At 34.2% G+C, this 17344-nt stretch overlaps 1 protein-coding gene across 28 annotated transcripts in view; it reads left to right on the forward strand.

The window, feature by feature from the left end:
* Positions 1–17344, forward strand: part of DCAF6 (DDB1 and CUL4 associated factor 6) — a 146837-nt gene that overhangs the window by 107091 nt on the left and 22402 nt on the right. For 16 of the 28 annotated variants that reach the window (XR_011532195.1, XR_011532194.1, XM_070591523.1 and 13 more), the window contains 4 exons: positions 533–650; positions 5183–5298; positions 6450–6536; positions 6771–7098. Coding sequence is in view for 26 of the 28 variants with exons in the window: in XM_070591523.1 (XP_070447624.1) it covers positions 533–650; positions 5183–5298; positions 6450–6536; positions 6771–7098 (649 nt within the window). In the remaining 2 variants the exon portion in view is untranslated. Of the gene's footprint in view, positions 1–532; positions 651–5182; positions 5299–6449; positions 6537–6770; positions 7099–12032; positions 12075–17344 lie in introns of all 28 variants that reach the window. The other 12 variants (XM_070591512.1, XM_070591515.1, XM_070591521.1 and 9 more) reach the window with 1 other exon arrangement.

The raw sequence follows: 17344 nt of genomic DNA on the forward strand, positions 1-17344 counted from the left end.
CAATAGAATGCAGGCTGTAATCCCTCCCTAGATTCTAGTCTATGCATTTGAAAGAACAGAAAGAATTTGATAGCATTTAATTGTAGCAAAGTTTTTACTGAACAACTTCTTTCGGAGCCTTTGCATCTTCTCAGTGTTTCTGAAGGAGCCAATGTTAGTTATTCTTAATACTCTAGCAACTGAAGAATTAAAATCATGAGCATTTCATTAAATAAAAGTACAAGTTTCTAATGTATGTCATTGCATGTTAATATTCTTTGATTTCCTAACAACTAAATATGGTTTTCAAATGTGTGTGATTTCCATCTGAGTCAAAGGGAGTCGTGTACACAAAGCTAGAGTTTGATGCAATGCCACTTTGAAATGTGAGTGTTTCTATAACACGTGCCTTTGACCTTTAAGTGAAAGCCTTAACAGATGTGAGAAAGAATTATGAGAAGGACAACCTAATTTAAGTTTTATAAGTTTTAGGAAATGTCATCTTTTTATCGGTTTCAGAGACTTTTTCAAATGTTTTAAACACAATTTTCAGATAACAATAATGAAAAGCTGAGTCCCAAACCAGGGACAGGTGAACCAGTTTTAAGTTTGCACTACAGCACAGAAGGAACAACTACAAGCACAATAAAACTGAACTTTACAGATGAATGGTAAGTTAATGTTTTTGTAAAGATGTTCTTAGCCATTTTGTAGGATTGTATTAGATATTATTTTTAGCACTTCCTCATCTTTATGGTTTGTTTTGCTGTAATATGTTGGTTCTCAAACTTTAGCGTGCTTCAGAATCATTTGGAGAGCTTGTTAAAACACAGATTACAGGGCCCCACTCTCAGAGTTCAGCTTGGGGTGGGGTCAGAACTTGCTTTTCTAAAAACTTCCCAGGTGGTGCTGATATTGCTGGTCCTGGGAGAGTAGTTCTGATAGAAAATACGAAAGGTAAAAATAATTAATCACCTAAAGACCGTTAGTGCAAAAAGAACAAAGGTAACATTGGAGCTTTTTGCAGTTTTGGTGTATATAAATATATATATATATATATATATATATATATATATGATTTTTGTTTTGAATTTTAAAGCATAATTTAGTCGTACTGAATATACTCTATTCCTGCCTGCATTTATTTGACTTAAAATAAATATTCCTACACTACAAGTTAGTTTTCATAAATGTTATTTTACTAGCTATATAATATTCCATCAAGTGGATGTACCATACTTCACTTAACCATTTCCCTTTAATTGGGCAGTGAATTTGTTTACCTTTTCTTTTTAACCAAAAAGGGCTATAATGAATATCTTCGTTTACAAGCTTTTTCTACCTTTAAGATTATTGATTTAAGATATATTCCCAGAAATGAACTATATCTGGGTCAAAAAATATTGCCAAATTATTTTCAAAAGGATCTTCTGTCATTACATTTCTAGCAGCAGCATATGAAAGTACACATTTTGCTGTCTCCAGGCCAGTGTTCAATATATTCACTTATTTTTAGGTTATACACTTGGTTTTAAATTACTTTTGTTTAATTGATTGCTAGTAAAGTTGAACTTTATATTTATTTAGTGGTTGTATAGATTCGCTTTAATGACATTTCTGATTGTACTTATTGCTCATTAATCTAGTTAAATCTTACATTTAAAAAAGTCAAGTTATGTGAGCTTCTTATATTTTTTCCCACTGTCTCATGGCCTTTTGCTTGAGACGGATTCCAAAAATTTTTATTTAAATTTATTACTATTACTATATTAATATTACTTAATATATAGATAATATAATCTTAATGTATAATTGTATATTAATATGTATTAACATAGTAATTGTATTAATCATTTATAAGATAATTCTTTATAATTAATATATTAACATAGTTAATTGTATATTAATATAATAATTATATATTAGCATAATATATAATAATATAAACAATATATAATATAGTTATATATTGTTTATTGTTTATTAATATATAATTATATGTTGATATATGATGTTAATATTATTTATTCCAATTCACTGGTTTCCATTTGTGTTTATGTGTGTATGTATTTTATATTAAAATCTTTAAGTAGGATTTTCAAGTATTATTGAAGACTTTCTATGTTCCATAGCTATCCTAGACACTGGGAATACATCAGTGAAAAAAGTAGACAAAAAATCCCTGCCCTCTTGGAGCTTACATTCTGGGTGGAGGAAACAGACAATAAACATACAGATAAGTGAGTTGTTGAGTATCTTAGAAGGTACTGAGTGCTGTGGAAGAAAATAGAGCAGGTGAGGGTGATTGGGAGACCTAGGGAATGGGTAGGCATCATTGGGAAGATGACATTTGGACAAAATCTTGAAGATTAAGGAGTGAGCTATGCAGATACCTGGGGGAAGAGCATTCTAGACAGAGAGGAAGCCAGTGCAAAGGCTCTGAAGCTGGAGCAGACCTAATGTGTTCAAGGATCTTTAAGCAAACAGTATAGCTGGAGTGGAGTGAACAAAGGAAAGAGTAGTAGCAGAGAGGGTCAGCCAAGGAAGTAAGGAGGATGTGTAAAAGCTTAAGGCTAACTCTGGTTGCTGCGTACAGGATACTCCATAGGTAGAAGCTGGGAGCCCACTTAAAAGGCTGTGGCAGTAAGCAAGGTGAGAGGTGGTGGTGTCTTGGACCAGGGTGGGAGCAGTGGAGGTGGTAAGAAGTGATTGGATTCTAGGTATATATTTGAAGGTGTAGTCCATAAAATTTCTTTATGAGCCCTAGTGTTTGACCTCAACATTTTAAAATCATGATATCTTTGGTCCTTTTTCTTAATACATAATTTGAGATCATAGAAGATTGTCATACTTATTCTTTTATGTCTTTTCTATTCTAGTCTCATGTTTCTGTGTAGAAGGGGCTGATTTCTTATAAAGAATCTCATCTGAGCAAGTTTTAGAAAAAATCTTCAGTCTCACTTTTCTTTTGAATGCCACTTTTCCTTCTCTAAAAACTGACCATAAGTTACATTCTCTCATTCACTAGTTTCTTATTTCTTTATCAAAACAGTCATTAACTTTTTTCTAATTATGAGTACTCAGTATTCACTGTAAAAAAATTCAAAAAAGTATGCAGTCTTTTTCATCTCTGCTGGTGTGATGTCTTGCTTTTATTTTAGTTTCTTTGATGACAGATGGGGCAGTAGAGCACACTGACTAAGAGCTGGGACTCTGAACTTGACGAGCTGTTGAACCTTTTTAAATCTCAGTTTTCTCACTTGAAAATGGGCATATTTAATAGAACCTACTTCAAAGATTGTTGGGAAGATTTAATAGATCATGCAGAAAAAGTACATAGCACTTAGCACATTGACTGGCACATGATAGGCCCTAAATAATTGTTAGCTACAATTATTATCTTTTGTAAATTGCCTTTCAAATCCTTTGCCCAGTTTTCTGCTGTGGTCTTTATCTTATTCTTGTTGATTTATGAGAGCTATTTATTTATTATAGAATTAAGTGAGGATAATACTGTTTGTCTTTCATTTGTTGCAAGTATTTTTCCCAGTTTGTTGTTTGTCTTTCAGTTTACCTATGATAGTTTTGCTTTATGGTTTCAGCCTGTGAGCTCCTGCTTAGAAAAGCCTTGTCCTTCCCAGGATTAGGGGAAAAGTTTCTTTGTGAATTTTCCTCTTGTATTACTATGATTTTATATACAAAATTCTATGTTTAATCCTTTTACAGTTTATTTTACCATAAAGTGTGATATAGAGCTAAGCTTAATTTTTCCACATGGCTGTTCCTTTGTCCCAGTACCATTTATTGAACAATTTGTTCATCTCTCTGTGATTTAAAATGCCATATTAACATATGCTAAATATATTTACTTGGTTACTTTGTCTTTTCTACTAATGGCTCTCTGTTCCTATATCAGTACCATAGTGTTTTAAATATCATAACTGTTACACACTGAGCATTTTATTGATGCCTGTATCATAGCTTTCTCAATGGAAAAAAAAAGATTTATGTATCACATTGGCCTCTGTTTACCAAAATTCCTATATGTTTCTTTCTGGTTAAAAAAAATATATAGTAATTGCAAAAACATTCAGAATCTAGAGAAAAGCATGAAAAAATGACTTGCAGTAATTCTACTGAGATGACACTTAAGATGGGCACATCTTCTTTCTGACATTTTTCTTTGCATATATCTGCATATGTAAATACATTCTTTTTTTAAAATATCATATTACACTTGGATGTCCTTTTTAAAAAAGAATCAACTTCTGCAATTAGCCTAAAAGAGTTTTCATAAAATCTTGGCAGAAAGTCCATGATAATTTGTATTGTTTATTGAGTCACTGCTATTTGTCTATAATTAACGTTTTTTAAGTTACTGTAACTCTTATTTCTTGTTCATGTTTATTCTAAATTTAAGAAATTGTTGCATTTCTGTGAATTTACTTCTAATCTTAGTCAGATTGCTACACATTTTCCTCTATTTTCTTTCCCACTCAATCCCCTCCTTACACATATGTAATGCCATGATTTGTCACAGAATATTCATTGAAAATTATCTATTTAAATTGGTCTAGTCTTCTGCTCTAGCCAAAAATTCTAACAGAATTATGGTCATTATCAGTGGGTATTAAAACTAAAACAGAAAACGTTATCCTATCCTTCTGCAAAACTGTGGTGCTCATTCACCTGCCGTATTTGAGCAACAATCCAGAACTGGAAGTGATCCACTGGGCAATTCAAAAGACCAAAGAAATGTCGAGGGCTCTTTTCAAGTATTAATTTAAAAAATAGTGTAGAACAACAAAGTCTAAAAGGACATATGATCAAAGTCTGTAAAACCATTAAGAATTTGGATATGGTGCACCATCTGGAGTGAGGACAAGAAGAGAGACAATGTGATTAAGTTAAAATTCAGTAGAGAGATGTGTAGAAATGTATACGAGATCATAGAAGAATCCAAACAGGGAAGAAGCTATCCTTTCGTGTTTTTAAATCTCTTTTTTAAGATTAAAGTGGATTAGAGTAGTCCACCTTGCTTATTGAAAGTGATGTTTTGCAAGTACTATTAAAGTAATCCTGCAGTTTATTTGTAGTCTGAATGTTTTTGATCTACTTCTTTAGTTATAAAATACAAAACTTATCCTAAAAGTTCATATTTATTAACTGCTTTATGGAACCACTTATCTTGTTTTGATGATAGGAGCAGTACTGCCTCAAGTTCTAGAGGAAATGGGAGCCACTGCAAATCTGAGGGTGAAGAGGAATCCTTGGTCTCACAGAGCTCAGTGCAGCCCCCAGGAGGAGAGAGTGAGACAAGTAAGGGCTTACTCTGCTTTGTGGTTACAAAACCCCAGTGTTGGATGGCCACCTGTTTTTCTCTTCCCTCAATGCTGCAGTCTTGTTTCTTGTTTTTAATAGATTACTCTTGCCTCTGTAGTGCAGCTTTTACTATTGATAAACAAACAGCAGATGCAGAAGGTAGGGACCTTAAGCATTTAAGATGAGGAGTCGCAGTGAAGCACAGTTTTCCTCTGTGGCCACAATGGCCAGGATGGGTGACCATTGTACTGAAAGTATGTGAGCTATAAATGTTAGTTTGAATTATCTTTGTTGTTTTTATACCTAGAGTGAAATTCACAGTATCTGTCTTGATTTTTTCAAAGAGTATAAGTGGTTTATGCAGGGGAAAAAAAGGAATCAAATCTAAACAGGTTATGAGTGAATTCTATTTCATAGAGTAAGTGCCATTTAGGGGATTTTTCAGAACTCTTTCCTAGAATATTTTTATGTGACCATTATATAAAATGTAGTGTCAAGCACAGAGCCTGGAACACAGTAGATTTTCAATAGATACTTGATAAATGAAGGAACAGATAAATTCTGTTTCTTATTCAGTGAATAGATACCTCAATATAACAGAATAAATATAAATAAGAAATATGTGTAAGACGAACTGTCTGGTAAGCAACTGTCCAGTTAGGAGCAAAAAAACCTGATCCTTCATGGGTCTTGGAGTTAAATCTCACAAATAAATATTTTCAATGGACAAACAGAATTTCTGGTAGAGTCAGCTTTCCTGTTTGTTCGTGATGGTGCAGATTATACCACATGCATGATGAAGGGGCAGAAAAATACTCAGTTTTAAGTTTAGATTTTGTGAAGTTTAGAAAAAGCAAGATCAAAATATCTAATGCAGAGGTTTTTCACATGGAGTTCATGAAGGTCCCTGGGCTTTGGGCAGAGTCAGTGGGCAGAACTGCACGGCCCTTCCTGATAGCATTTGTACAGTTTTGTCTGTACATGCATATTTGCATTACACTGGGTGGAGGTTTTATCTGAGTGTTAAAAATTTCTATGACCCAAAAAAGGCTTAAGAACTACTCAGGCATAGGAAAGCTGACGTATTAAGTTGGTGTTTATTTTTCTAGAAAAATTTGGATTGAATCGTAATTTGGTTTATTTCCCAGAAGCTCCTGAGGAATCATCAGAGGATGTGACAACACACCAGGAAGGTACATCTGCAGAAAACATAGTTCAGGACCGTGTAGACATAGGTGAGTTGTCTTGTGTTCTTTAAATAATTTGCTTCATATGGGAAAATAAGCGTTAATCTATGTTAGTCTCCCCACAGTTTTTAAAGACCACTTCCAAATAGATGTATTCTGGAATTTTCCTCTCTGTATAGGGGAATTAGACTATATTAGAAAATGTCTGTGTCAGCTTTGAAATTAGATTAAATAATGAATGTTGCAGACATGACCAACTGTTACTACTTTATTTTCTGACAGCACAATCAGACAAATTCACATCTGAGCCATTGGATTCCAGCTCAGGAGAAAGGAATGACTTTCATCTTGATAGCCCTTGTGGGGTTCCAGAAGAATCCACTTTGTCTGAGAAAGGCAAGGAACCAGGAACTTCAGATCAAACTAGCACTGAGAGTGCTGCCAATCAGCATACCACCAATCCCGAGCCTCAGTCACAAACAGAAGCCATCGGGCCTTTGGCTCATGAGGAAACATCAGCCAGGGACTCTGCTCTCCAGGACACAGATGACAGTGATGATGACCCAGTCCTGATCCCAGGTGCAAGGTATCGAGCAGGACCTGGTGATAGGTTGGTAAATTTTTAATTAACATGAACTATGAAAAATACAATTTACAAGGCTTTGTTTGAAATCACATAAAAGAGTCTCTCCATTTTTGACAGTTGCTTCCTCTAAGGGGGTCTCAGTCGTATAAACTCACAGAATGTTTTAAACTGTAAATAGTTTCACATATTACATTCTTTGAACAAACTGCATTCAGAGGGAAATAAAAGGTCTCATTGCTCTGTATCTCCAGCACTGAGGCTTGCTCCTCAATTTACAGAGTAAGAGAAAGGACTGTTGGGAATGACCAACAGATTATTAATGAAGTCAGAGTTATATTTAGCCATCAGATTGCTCTGCAGACATCCTGGCCTCTATCAGTTTTTTGTTTTTTTTAATGTTCTGTTTTTCTGCTTTTCTAATGGTCTCTGCATTAAGGTAGTGTGATGATAGTTCTGTTTTTGTGAGAACATGTTTTTCTTTGATTTCTGTTAAACTTAGCAACTCAATTTAGAAAATGCAAAATTACACCAAATAACAAATATTGTAACTACAATAAAATTGAATTGCCAGCATGTTCATATATTTTCCCGTTTTTCATTTTATGTGATCATAAGGATATATTTTATTTTTTAGTAGATAAAATAAATATTTTAAAGTATATTGCATTCCATACTTTTTGAAAACTATTTCTACAATTAGTGCCATCATATCTCGTTGTAAGTTCTGTCCTCTTGCAGAGAATCAAATTTTATCTTTAAAATCCTAGCTTACACAGGAGTGAAGAACTATTTCACATATTTCTGTGCTTAATATACTACTATTTATAAACTATTCTGACATTTCTGTCAAGTGAAAAATATCATGAATAGATTAATTTACCATTAAGGAATGTCAGTATTGTCTGATGATCAAAAGCATAATAACTTGGGTTTGCATCCTGGTTTTACCACTTACCAGCTAGATTTCCTCATTCAAATTACTTACTGTCTCATTAAGGTTCAGTTTCCATATCTATAAAACGAGGTTATAATTATCTAGAATTGTAAGAATTTTTAAAAAATCTATCAGTCAATCACAGGACCTTTTGTGCATTGAAATTACTAAATAAGTGATAGCTATATTAGACAACCAAGATATTCTGTGTGGCTTCTTAGACTTAAAAAGCAATTACAATAAGAATGGCTCTGGTGATAAAGATGGACAGAGGACCAGTAAAAATGCTGAACGGTGTAGCTTGCAGTTCAGTGAAACTGCCTTTCCTTAACTATGAAAGGATGTATATCTTCCTTTAGTCATATTTAGTCAACGTATTTACTTTCCAATGGCACTGTTTTTAAATGTAAAAGAAGTAATCTCTCCCTATATTTGTACTTAGAGATTAGTCAAACATCTTCTCTTTACCTGCCACACATTAGTCTTCAGCATTCTTAATATATATTTTAGACAAGTAAAACTTAGTTCCATTTCTTTCTATACCCAGAGGGAGTCCCTTAGAATATCATTACCAGTTGATGTATGCAGGTGAAGTTAGCAAGCGTAGCACAATTTGAAAATCACATTGATGGTTTCTCAAACCCGGGATGGAGAGGTAGATTCTGCAATTATTTTAAGCTTGTACATTTACGGCCTTCTATTTATATAAGTGAACATATGCCCTTGTTTTTTTCTGTACTTAGGTATCTAAAAATGATACTAAGGTCATAACTGAAAATAAAATTTAAGTATCCACTTTCTAGTAAAATGCACCATATCACTTTCAAGGTTTGTTTCTTTAGATAAGAAATTATGTATTATTAGACAGTTGCAAAAAATCAGAATTATTTAGCATTTTCTATCCAGACTAATTATAACACTTTTATACCAAGCCTGCTTTACAGCTGAGGAAACTGAGGTGCTAAGCAGAGGTTTTGTATATTTTAGACCTAGGAGAATTTTTTTTTAAAACGCAGTAATATAACATGAAGGAGAAAAGTGAATTTGGAGAAAGAATGGGTCTGAGAGAATCCAGAATTTTTTGCAGTGTATTATCCTTAGTTTGGGGATACTACCAGAAACTGTAATATCTTTCTGTTGAGCTTTATCATTTTCATAATACGGAGATGATTTATATGTTTTAAGGGTTCTCCCTTTGATCTGCCACACAGTTGGCGCCTGATAGCCTTGACCCGAGAGACCCAGGTGCTGAACTAGACGCACGATGTTTCGGAGGAGAGATGACCGGACAGCAGCCTGGAACTGACCCCACTTCCTGTGTGTTCTCTTGAATTCATAGTCTCATGCTTCGAACCAGATTTGAAACCACCTCTGGGTTGACATTTGCTTCCCTGCTTTTTTTTTTTTAATAAATATTATTTGATATTCTGTCTACTCAGTGTAGGTATTTAGCCTCTGTTTCCCATATGTTATTCTGTTTTATTCTATGGGACATAGTAGTAGACTTAGTGAAGAGTAACAGAAGAAGAATAAAATTCTTCCCCTTCAAGAAGCTTAGTAATTTATTGAAGAGGAGAGGACAGTATACAAGCCATTTATATACAAAAATAGACATACTGAGGTGATGCTATTGTAGTGGCTGTTTCACAGGCACATCCACTTTTCTTTGAAATTTACATTATTCTTTTCTAGTTATTTACCAGAAATTTGTAAGTGGTGAAAAATGTTCCTTCTGACTTCTATTTTAATAGTTCCTGACTTCCTTAGCACTATCTTGATTAAATCTTGAACTACCTATATAAAGTATACTTTTAGTATTTCTGCACCTTTCTAAGAGCTTTTCATCATTGAGGCTGCTGCCCATTTATCTTACTTCTAAATTTGGAGGAATAGATATGTTGACTTTTATTCTAAAGAGAGAAAGTTTAAGAAATTTTGTTTCTTAAGGACATGAGAAGAATCATTTACCAGCATGTAAGTAGGCATAAGATTTTTGAGAATTTCTCTTTCCAAAGGATTCCAAAGGTCTATTGTAACAATCATACCATTGGTTGTTAGAGTCTAAGGATACATCTCACACTCGGATGAAGTGCCCAACTCAAAGGATGCATGTCTTAGAGGTCCCTCCTTCCTGCCATTTGAGACGTCTAGTCAAGATTAGTTTGGTTAGGACAGAGAAGTGGCCCCCAAATGAAAAATGGTAAAAGTATATACTTAGATCTGTACTTTAATTCGTACGTAAAGTTACATAGTTGATCTTATAATTTTTCTTGCCCCAAATTGAATTTTTAAATGAAACCTAAGGAGTTTCTAGCTAAGTCGTTTTTGACACCCATGTAATAAAAATATCAAAACAGTTCTTTGTAATGCAAAGTAATGACTTCTTTTTAAAGATTTACATTCTTACAATTTGGTTAAGTAAACATGACCCAGGTTTTCACTTTAGGGCTGAGATCACGCATGAGAAGGAAATGTCTTAGAAAATAAAGTCCTTAACAACTAACATAGATATTTTAAAATGGAATGCTCTTCTCGTTAACTATAGCTGGTCTCAGTATAAATATAACTGGGACTCTTTATAGCAGAGGTCAGCAGACTTTTTCCTAAAAAGCCAGATAGTAAATATTTTAGACTTTGCTGGCCAAGAGGCAAATGGAGGCTATTATGTAGGTACTTATATAACCATTTAAAATGTAACCAAATAGGCATCTGGCAGATTGGGCCTAAGAGCCATAGTTGGCTGATCCCTGCTCTGTAGTAAATCAGTCTGATAGGGAGAAACCAAGCTATAGTCTATGGTAAAATGCCTCTGCTGGCAGGTAGCCAAAGTTAAAACAATCAAATCTATGAATCACTACATATTTGGTCCCCTTTAACTTTGTCTAGGGCAAGAACCTAGAACATTAAATGGAAACTAAATTGAAGAAAGAAAGAAATAATCAAACATTTACTTTCTAATCATGGTATTTAAAAAGCAATAAATAAAAGTGTATCCCTTAGTGATTTTATATACTGGATGTAGAAACATAAACATGTGCCCTTGGAGTGACTGGCAAGTGGTCAGGTTTTTTATTTAGATGGTCTTCATATAAACTGTTTTCGCGGTGCCAAATCCATCTTATAATAAATGGTGTGATGGCCTGGCTGGTAGTTCTTCCTCTTGCCAAACCCAAGAGGGTTTTTTGCTCTCTGAAGAAAGACAAGCATCTAAGTAAGCTTCCTGAAGAAGTCCTCACATAGTCTTGAATAGTTTTTAGTTATAGACTCAATTAATATACTCTAAAGATCTTTTCTGTAAAGCTTCAAGATATTAGTCCCATATTGCCTGTTAATCCCTTTTTAAAGTATTTCTTGTTTGCATAGAAATTTGGTTCCAGTTGCCTACTCTGGCCTCTGGAACATGGCCTTCATTTTTAAAGCCAGAATTCTTTGCATACTATAAATTTGCCACCATCTTTTTAGTCATCATTATGATCACTCTTTCAGTATTTCTAATAATTCAAGTTTATTCTTTATTAAAGAAAACTGCAGAGAAAAAAAGTAATCATAGAGAAAGAACTGAACTCCTAGAGAGTTAACAGCTCTCTTATTCTTTGCTTGCTTGTTATGTAGTCTTATGGTGAGAACAAATGAGTCAGTTCCAGGCTTAACTTTTTATTTCCCAAAGAGCAACTCAATCGTGAGGAGCTTAATGTAGGTGTTCCAGTAGCTGGTATTGACAGCATGAGTCACTGCCTTCCCCTAGCTCTGTAACAGGGTTAGAATCTAATCTATTTAAAAGATTGAAGGGATTAAGTGCAGTATCTTCCTTCTAATCTATCTTCGATGAGTGTTTGTTTCCTTAATTTTCTTATACACGTTTAGTTGAATGACATATTCTCACTTAATACCCTAAATCACAAAGGAAACAAAAGGTTTTTTAGATTTAGATGATTGATGATAAAAGTGGTGACCTTAATGCTTTAAATATTTGGTTCTTTGAAGTCTTTGTGAGTGACTTTAGTTATTGTGTTCCCTTCACTAGATTTAATATCAGAGGAACAACAATAGGTGATAGAATAATGAGGTAATTCAGTATGTTCCATTATTTTACTTTTCTTTATGATGAATTTGCCAGGTCCTCTTTTTCCACAGCTAACCACCTTTCCTATTAACAGTTAATACTTTGAACTTAACTGAACTCTAAGTGCTAAGCATTGTAAAGCAGGTTGCTTTTCACAAACTATGTTTAGCTGCATGCACTGCATGGGAATAGAATGAAAAGAAATTTCCTGTGTGCAGATATAACTGATGTTCACTTCAAGTGTGTCATATGATAAGGTAATTGTAATCTGAAATGATGTACTTTAAATATTGGTTACTTGCTTTGAATATTTTGTTGAAGAATGCACCTGATTTTTTTTTAAACTTGATTAGGATAACAGTTAGCCCCTTTTTGTTATAATGCAAGTATACTCCTTTTCCTTGAGATCCATGACTAAAAATGGACTTGAGTCTCATCCTGTGCATAGGTTTAAGATTCTGATTTTTTAAAGAACTCTTAACTCTTAAACACTTCTGTAATTTGAAAATTAACAATGGGGTACATTTTTAAATATAACTTTAAAGTGAAACTCAATCCCCATTGTTCATCTACCCAAAACCTGGTCTACTGACAAAGTCAACTTTGTACCTAATTCTAGTGGCACGTCTGTTATTTACCATTAGTTTCTAAAACAAAGTAGAATATAAAACGTAACATATAGCAACAATGAGAAATGTAAAATTGGTGGAGTTCCCCATGGGGAGCACAGAAATAATGAAATAAGCCAAAAAATAGTGTAGATGTATAGAAATCCTTGGTCAAGGCCCATTCTCACGAGGATTCCCGTGTAAAAGTCTCACAGTTGTTTTTGCTTTTGTGCTGGTGTTTCCAGTCTTTTAACATTAAGGTATATTTGAGGTAACTTTTTGCAAATTAGTCTGTTGTTATTTATCACTTTCTAATTAAATGACAGTAAAATGGGATTCGTTTCAGAGCTTTTTTGATTTTCTGATTTATAGCTTGCTTATCTCAAGTGCTCACAGTTTCTGCTTTTACAGTGAAGGTCGCAGCTAAAAAGTACCATGTTGCTTTCACTGAGTTATAGAAAATCTAAAACATTGAAATGGAGATTATTATAAATCTAAGAAGAAATGATAAAACAGACACTTACCTTCCCTTAGAGTGGGTGAGATTAGACTCATTCTTCTCTACCTCAGTTTTTTCTTTCTTACATAGAGATTGTCTGGGGAAATTTCTGATTATAAGGCAGTTTTTTCCTGACACCAGACACATTTAATCTGCTTTCCATTTTAGCCATTGGGGATATTTACGGAATGTAAACTTCTGCTTAGAATAAATAAAATTAGAAAAATGAAATTATCACACATTGTTATCTCTAGTGCTCATTTGGCCAGTCTTCATTAGGGACTGTCCTGTAGTGTTTTGTGAATGTGTCTTTCTATAATCTGCTGAGATTCTGAGTGATAGGTGCCATATTATCTGTTTCTTTGAATAATAAACAAAATGATAATCACCCCTTACTCTTCACTCAACTGCTATTACCTCATCACCTCTCACCCAGTCTCCTATTTAAATAGTCCTCCAACTCCTTCCAGTCTGTGTCCACCATCATCAGATCCGTTTTCAGTGGTTCTTCGTTGCCTGTGAGAGAGAAAAACCCCAGCTTCTTTGCGTGTTATCTAGGGTGTTTTCTGTTATGGCTGCTGCCAAGGATTGCTCATACTCTCTACATCAGCTGTATTTGGAGTGTCTCTGAATACACTTCATGCCTCCATGTCTTTACTTCCTCTGTGCCCTGCAACTGAAATGACCTCCTGTCACCATCATTTTGACCACCTCATCTTTCAACATTCATCTAAACTGCTGCTTCTTGAATCTTTTCCTGGCCCATACATTTCATAATCTCGGGCAGGACTGAACATTTCTTCTGTGTGCCCTTATATACATCTGTTATGCTACCTGTAATACTTTCTTGCATATGTGTATGTATATCTTTCCCAAAAAAGAGGCAAGCATCCTTAAGGACAGCAAAATACATGCTTGCATACATAAATAAAAGTTGGCAAAGAAGACACCTTTTTACCTAAAACTGTAGATAACTAAATTTTTATTCATATTTCCTTAGATGATCTGGCTTATTGTTTTCTTCCTCTGCTTCCTAAAACTTGAAATAAATGAAATAAATGAAAAGCTACGAATTACAGTTTCAGGGGTCCTATGACCTCTCCACACATTTGATGACTTTTTAGAAAAGACTTGTAGAACTCAGAGTCACTTGTAATCATGGTTATAGTTTATTTTGGCAAGGGAAAAAGACACATTAGACAAAGTCTGGAAGAATCCAGGCATACGCTTCCAACGTTCTCCCTCCTGGGATGGCTGTACAATATGCTCCTTGCTCCAGCAATAAAATGCGGTAACACCTGTGTAGTGTTTCTGCCCAGAGAAGCCTACTTAAGACTCAAAATCCAGTGTGTTTATTAGGGGCTGGTCATGTATGCACTCTGCAGCCAACCACAACTACCTAAACTCCAGACTCAGAGGGAAAGTAGGTATTCCCCATAAATCACATTGTTTGTATAGACCATCTAGGCAAGCAGGTCCATCAGGGCTTACTGTCCCAGGGAGGCAGAACAATGTGGGGAACGTTCCAAAAGTCAAGCTCTTGGACCCCAGCCAGGGGCTGGCTTTGGAAGCAGACCCTTCAAAAGACAGCAGCCTCAGGCCTGCTACCCTTTACTTTGTTTGCTGACACGTTGTGAGGCAAAGAGCCCAATTTCTCCCTCCCCTCATACCCCGAAAAGGAGCCGAAGCAGAAAGATGCTCTCTAGCAACCCATCCACCTCTCTTATTTCAGATACTTGTGAGGATATATGTCAAAATGACTGAGATTCCAATCTATAGACCTTTCTTGTTGGTGACAGTAGATGACTTAGTAACACTAACATGGCTTTTACTATAAATAAGTGCTCTTAAAAGTACTTAAAAATGTTATTTTTCTTAAAAACAAGTAACATCTTTTCTAAACTCTTGTTCATAAATTCATTTGGACAACAAACATTTTTTTAATTGATAATTTAAAGGTAAATTTGAGCCTAACTCTGAATAATCACAAATTCTAAATTTGGAGATTCAAATCAATGAGGTTTTCTTTTCTAAAAACCATTAAGTCATTATGAGAAGAATGTATACATAGTATAAATTAAAAGAACTTAAGATTTTTTAACTTGATATGCTGAAGAACAGTGGTATTCAGAGTTATAATGAGCATTTCCACTGAGGCATAAATAAATAGGATTTAACTATTCTTTGGCTTTAATATCTTTCTCTTTTCTTAATTATGTTTGTTTGACACATACTCATAGCACCTTTGGTTCCTATACCAAAATTATATAGCTGTTCTGAAAATAGAGACATAGAAACGTAATAATTATTGCCGAATCTCTCCGGTTGCAGAGCGGTGGGGGGGATTGAGAATAGATTCCCTATGTTTATGAAAACCTAATTTTTCGATCTTTGAATGAAAAAAATCAAGCTTAAGTTTTGTAAAATAAACACAGACTATTTTAAGATGGAAGAATTTAATTATGAAATTAGGAAGATGGGGCTTACTGTTGCCCTCAGTGTTCTCATACTCTGCAGTGAGGTCACACAATTTTGGGAATACTATACTCTATATACCTCTTTTTGAGATTCAAAAATATATTCGCATAATAAAGTCTCTGAGAAAACTTGCACTAAAGAAAACTGTTTAGCTTATTTAATCCATTGTTTTCCACTTTTATTTGAATACAAACCTGTTCAGTGGAATACCTATGAAAATCCCACAGTTTGGAGGATGCTCTTCCAGATCATTCCAGTTTGTATTCTAGATTATTCTAGATTGTGAGTATAGAGTCCATTAGATACCTGGTCTGGAAGACTTTTTGACTTTCTTTTAGTGTTTCACACTTGCACAGTGAGGAATTTTCTTTCTACAGGTTAATTCACAATTCACCTGCTATGATTCTAGTCTTGTCTTCATGCTCTATCCTTAATAGAGTATCCTTTTATATTAACCTCCTTTGGCTAACTGAATTATCCTTTAAATCATTTAATTTCAGGTTAAATAAATCAAGTCTCTCCTAGTCTTTAAGCTATTTTTTCTACCCTAAAATTTCTTTGTTCTCCTGCAAGCTAGTTTAATAATACCAGTAATATCAATTAATTTGTACTACTATAGCTATATATAATAGTGTTTTATAAAAGGATTTACCTTGTTCATATCTTATATTTTTAGTGCTGTTTAATGAATTTCTCCTTATATTTTATCCTAGTTCTCTACTAAACGTGCCAATTTAGTATTTCTTAAAAGTAGAACTGATAGACTATTTCTGACTGATATAACTTCCTCATTTAAACTTGGAGTCATCTGAAGAAATTTTGCTGACCATTTAGAAACACAATTTTATAGACTATGCAATTTAAAAATAAAATATAAAGACACTCAGGGAATAGGAAAGGCTGAGAATGTAAAGTCAGGAATCCAGGTTTTATATTCTTAGGTCAATTGTACGTCCTTCATATTCTTTCTGCCTTTTTTTTTTTTTTTTTTTTTACCATCTGTTAACTGCTGTCTCCCAGATAGAATAATAATAGCTGAAACCTTGAGATGTTTTTGTTGTTACTTTGAAATTCCTGGATGAATCAATTTTGTATTTATTATTTTATTCATTCAATAAACCCGTGACACTGTGGTGGATGCTGGTGATATAAGGATGATGAAAACACAGCCTCCATGAGCTCTCAATTTAGTGGGATACACAGACACACATAAATAATTACAACACAGTAATTGCAATGATAGCGCTTTGCATAGGCAGTGGGAGTATTAGGGGCTCCTAAGCTAATCTGAGGAGGGGAAGAATCATGTTTTTATACTTCTTGGTTTGTGACACAGTATCATTGTTGATTCATGTTTGTCTCCTTTTCTTTATTCATTTAATAATATCATAAGTACCCATGAACCCACCACCCAACCCAAGAACCTAGACTACTAGTAACTTAAATCTACCAATATCCTCCCTATTCTTTCCCCTTGCCCACCATACCAGTGGTAACCACTCTCCTGAATGTTATGTTTATCATACCTTGCTTTAAAAAGCAAAAAGTTATCATGTAAACATAATGATCATATAAACATATCATAAAACATTTAATTTGTATTACCCACTTTTAAACTTTACAAGAAAGGATATCATACTAGATATGGAACTGGGACTTGCTTGCTTTTTTTTTCAGTTGACATATGT

The sequence above is a fragment of the Equus przewalskii genome, chromosome 23, assembly GCF_037783145.1.
Source record: "Equus przewalskii isolate Varuska chromosome 23, EquPr2, whole genome shotgun sequence".
NCBI classification, from domain to species: domain Eukaryota; kingdom Metazoa; phylum Chordata; class Mammalia; order Perissodactyla; family Equidae; genus Equus; species Equus przewalskii.